Source organism: Hipposideros armiger, unplaced genomic scaffold, assembly GCF_001890085.2.
Source record: "Hipposideros armiger isolate ML-2016 unplaced genomic scaffold, ASM189008v1 scaffold_347, whole genome shotgun sequence".
Lineage (NCBI taxonomy): Eukaryota > Metazoa > Chordata > Mammalia > Chiroptera > Hipposideridae > Hipposideros > Hipposideros armiger.
This window is the reverse complement of record NW_017731697.1, coordinates 1,757,093-1,760,575: the sequence shown is the minus strand read 5'-3', so window position 1 is coordinate 1,760,575 and position 3,483 is coordinate 1,757,093. Positions and strand designations below refer to the sequence as shown.

General features: G+C 37.8%; 1 protein-coding gene across 1 annotated transcript in view; it reads left to right on the top strand.

The window, feature by feature from the left end:
- The window catches only part of MAPK9 (mitogen-activated protein kinase 9), a 61,370-nt gene that overhangs the window by 28,789 nt on the left and 29,098 nt on the right, over window positions 1-3,483 (top strand). The window contains exons 4-5 of the mRNA XM_019661377.1: window positions 947-1,005; window positions 3,078-3,216. Coding sequence (XP_019516922.1) covers window positions 947-1,005; window positions 3,078-3,216 — 198 coding nt within the window. The remainder of the gene's footprint in view (window positions 1-946; window positions 1,006-3,077; window positions 3,217-3,483) is intronic.

Below are 3,483 nucleotides of genomic sequence, written 5' to 3'. Positions count from 1 at the left end.
TTGGTCTGTTTCTTATGCTTTTATAGAACATCTTTGTATATTAAAACTAGCAACCCTCACTACTTCTTTTTCCATTTAACTTTATTTAGGTTGCTTTTGCCATACTGGTTTTTTTTTTTTGGTTGGTTGATTTTGGTTTTGGTTTAATGGAATCAGATCACCTAGGTTTCCTGCCATGCTAAGAAAAAGCTTTTCTACACCAGGATTATATAAATGTTTACCTATAATGTTTTATGGTTTCATATTTTAGATTTAAATCTTTGTTCCAGTATCAGTTAACCTTGGTATAGAGGTTGAATTATAGATCTAGTTTTGTTTATCCTTGGCTAGCCAGCCACCCAATTCTATATACTGAATAATTCTTCTTTCTGTCCGTCATTTGAAATGATTGAGGATGTGTTTTTGATGCTCAAACATCAGGACTTATTCTTTAACCATTGGAGTTCCAGGACTGAGGCCTGCAGTGGGATCCATTCTAGTACCTTCTTTAAGTAAATATATAATGCTATGAAAGAGGAATTACATCTTTATCATAACCAAAAATACAGGCTTTATATTTCAAAACTTTTTAGAAATTTGCACATAATATTTAAGTTTTCAGAGTTAACATATTGCTTTGTTTAGTGTTTTTCTACCTGTAATTTATACTTTTTTTATGTTCAGAATTAGAAAGACATGAAATGGTAAAATTCTGTAATAAGTTACTAGGGACACATAAAAGTGATTTGATTAAAAGTATATCTTATTTCCAAGGTGAATATCCTAATCGTTCAACTTTTTTTAGCCATGTAATAGAATGTTTTTGGTAAAAGCAATAACAATAATAGATACAATGCACTCTGCTGTGATTTTTTTTCTCATTTTAATGCGTTAATATTAAACTTAATTTTTATAATCAAGTAGAGTTATCTGACACGGTGAGATTTAACTAATTTTCTCTTTTCAGATCATTAGTTTGTTAAATGTGTTTACACCACAAAAAACTCTAGAAGAATTTCAAGATGTGTAAGTATCATTTTTTATTCAACAGTGCACTATGCAGCAAAGAATGAAAATTTATAAAAGAAAGTAACTTTTTTTAAATTAAGAAATGTTGGTAGCAATACATTTTTATTGATATCTTAGCCACTTTTCTCTGTGGAAGAGAAATATTAAGGAAATGGATAATAATAATGTTCAAATATTTGTGCCTAGATGGTTACCATCTCCGTAACAGACAAAGGATGACTGGAGATAATTCTTCAGAGCAGACAGGACTATTAATGCCACTGATTTGCTTTACTGAAATAGCAGACGTTTTTCTCCAGTACCCTGAGAGCCAGGATTATAGGGTTGAGGTGTTCACAATCATTATTTGCAATGGAAAGACTCACTGGATTGGTGACATTTGAAGAAAGCCTTGAAGGAGATGAAGGGATTCGTCCTGCAGATATTTGTGGGGAGAGGGGTTGAGGTAGGAGGAACAGGCAGTGCCAAGGAATGGAAGTGGGCGCATGCCTGGTGCTCTCAGATCAGTAAGAGGCCACGTGGTGGCCGGAGCTGAGGGAGCGAGAAGAGACGATGACGTGGGCTCAGAGAAGTGACGGGGCCAGACACTGGGGCTCCAGGCCACTATCAGGATTTCGGTTTACTCTAAGGCAAGTCAGGAAGAATTTCAACAAGGAGTGAGCTCACCTGACTTGCATTTTAGAAGAATAACTTTGATTTCTGGGTTGAGAACCCATTGTCAGGTGTGTGGGGACATAGAGGACCAGTTGGGAGGCTATTGTAGTGATTCAGGTGAGGGGTCATGGTGGCTCCATTTAGACCAGAGGGTAGTGATGAGGGGAAAGGGAAGAGAGTGGGTGCTGAGACTGTTTGGAAGGTCGGACCACAGTGTGTGCTCTTAGAGAGGACGTGTGGTGTGAGAACAAGAGGGGTTGGGGACGACACCTGGATTTTTTACCTGAGTACCTGGAGGATGAAAGTGCTCTCAACTGAGATGAAGAGGCTGCAAGAAGAGCAGGTTGGGGGTGGGGGGTGGGGGGATCTGGAGCTCAGTTGTGGACATGACTGCCAGATAGCTGTTGGACACCCAAGTGGAACTATGAAGGGGGCTGTTAGATAAATGAGCCTGGAGAGAGGTGTGGCCTGAAGCCATGAATTTGGGAGTTGATGGTCCACATCTGGTGTTTAAAGCCTTGAGACCAGAGACCAGAGGAGATCACCCAGACGGTGACAGTTAGAGACAAGAAGAAGGCCAAGGAGTGAATGCTGGCAGCCCAACTGTAAGAAGCGGGGAGAGGATCGGCCAGGACTTAGCAGCACGGAAGTCACTGGGAGCCTTGAGGACAGTTTCAGCAGAGAGTTAGAGGGGCAAAAGCTTGATCAAAGTAGGATTAAGAAAAAATGGGGGAAGAATTGGAGATGGCAAGTATAGACACCTCTTTGGGGAGTTTGGCTTACAAAGGGAATAACAGTAGAGGGTGGTAGCTGGTGGGGGAAGTAGGGTCAAGTTTTCTTTTACTTTTTGAATATTATTTTCCAAATACAGATGACATACAATATTATATTAATTTCAGGTGTACAACATAGTGGTTAGACAATTATATACCTTACAAAGTGATGACCCAGATAAATCTAGTACCTATCTGACACCATATGTAGTTTTTATGATATTGTTGACTATATTCCCTATGCTGTACTTTACATCCTTGGGGGTCAATTTCTTAAGATGAGAGAAATAACAGAATGGTTTCTATACTTGTAAGAATGATCCAATAGTAAAAAAATTTAAGATGTAGGAGAATTTGGATGTTTGAGATTCTGTTTACTGTGATATAAAAATTGTTTTGTTTTTAACTTGAAAGATAAGATGTTGTTTTTTCTTTTGAAAAACTTTTACAAAGTTTCATTATATATTTATCTCTTTTCAACGTACCTCATGAAATGTTTAGAGAGAAAATTATCATTTTACTTTTGCCAGTGTGTTGACTAGGTAGTAAGTTAGTACTGTTTCATAAAAATTCCAGTTTAATAGCCATAAATAAATTTGGGGTAATTTTCATGTGTACATAGCTGGTCTTCTTTTCCCTCAGGTATTTGGTTATGGAATTGATGGATGCTAACTTATGTCAGGTTATTCACATGGAGCTGGACCATGAAAGAATGTCCTACCTTCTTTACCAGATGCTCTGTGGTATTAAACATTTGCATTCAGCTGGTATCATTCATAGAGTAAGTAATGGTGCCATATTAATTTTATTTTTTTAAATCACAATCATTTTGTCATAATCCTCCAGAAACAAAAGAAATTGATATTTTTTAAAAAAATTGTCAGTGTTGAAAATCCAAATAAAGTATGGGATGGTGTTGAGTTTCCAGACATTGTTGAGATGAGAAGACATTTTAAGGCCTCATTGGCCAGGGCCCACAAGCCACCCTGGAGGCCGGCAGTAGCCAGGTCCTCAGCTTGATATGCAGAAGAATACTTAAAACGCAGAG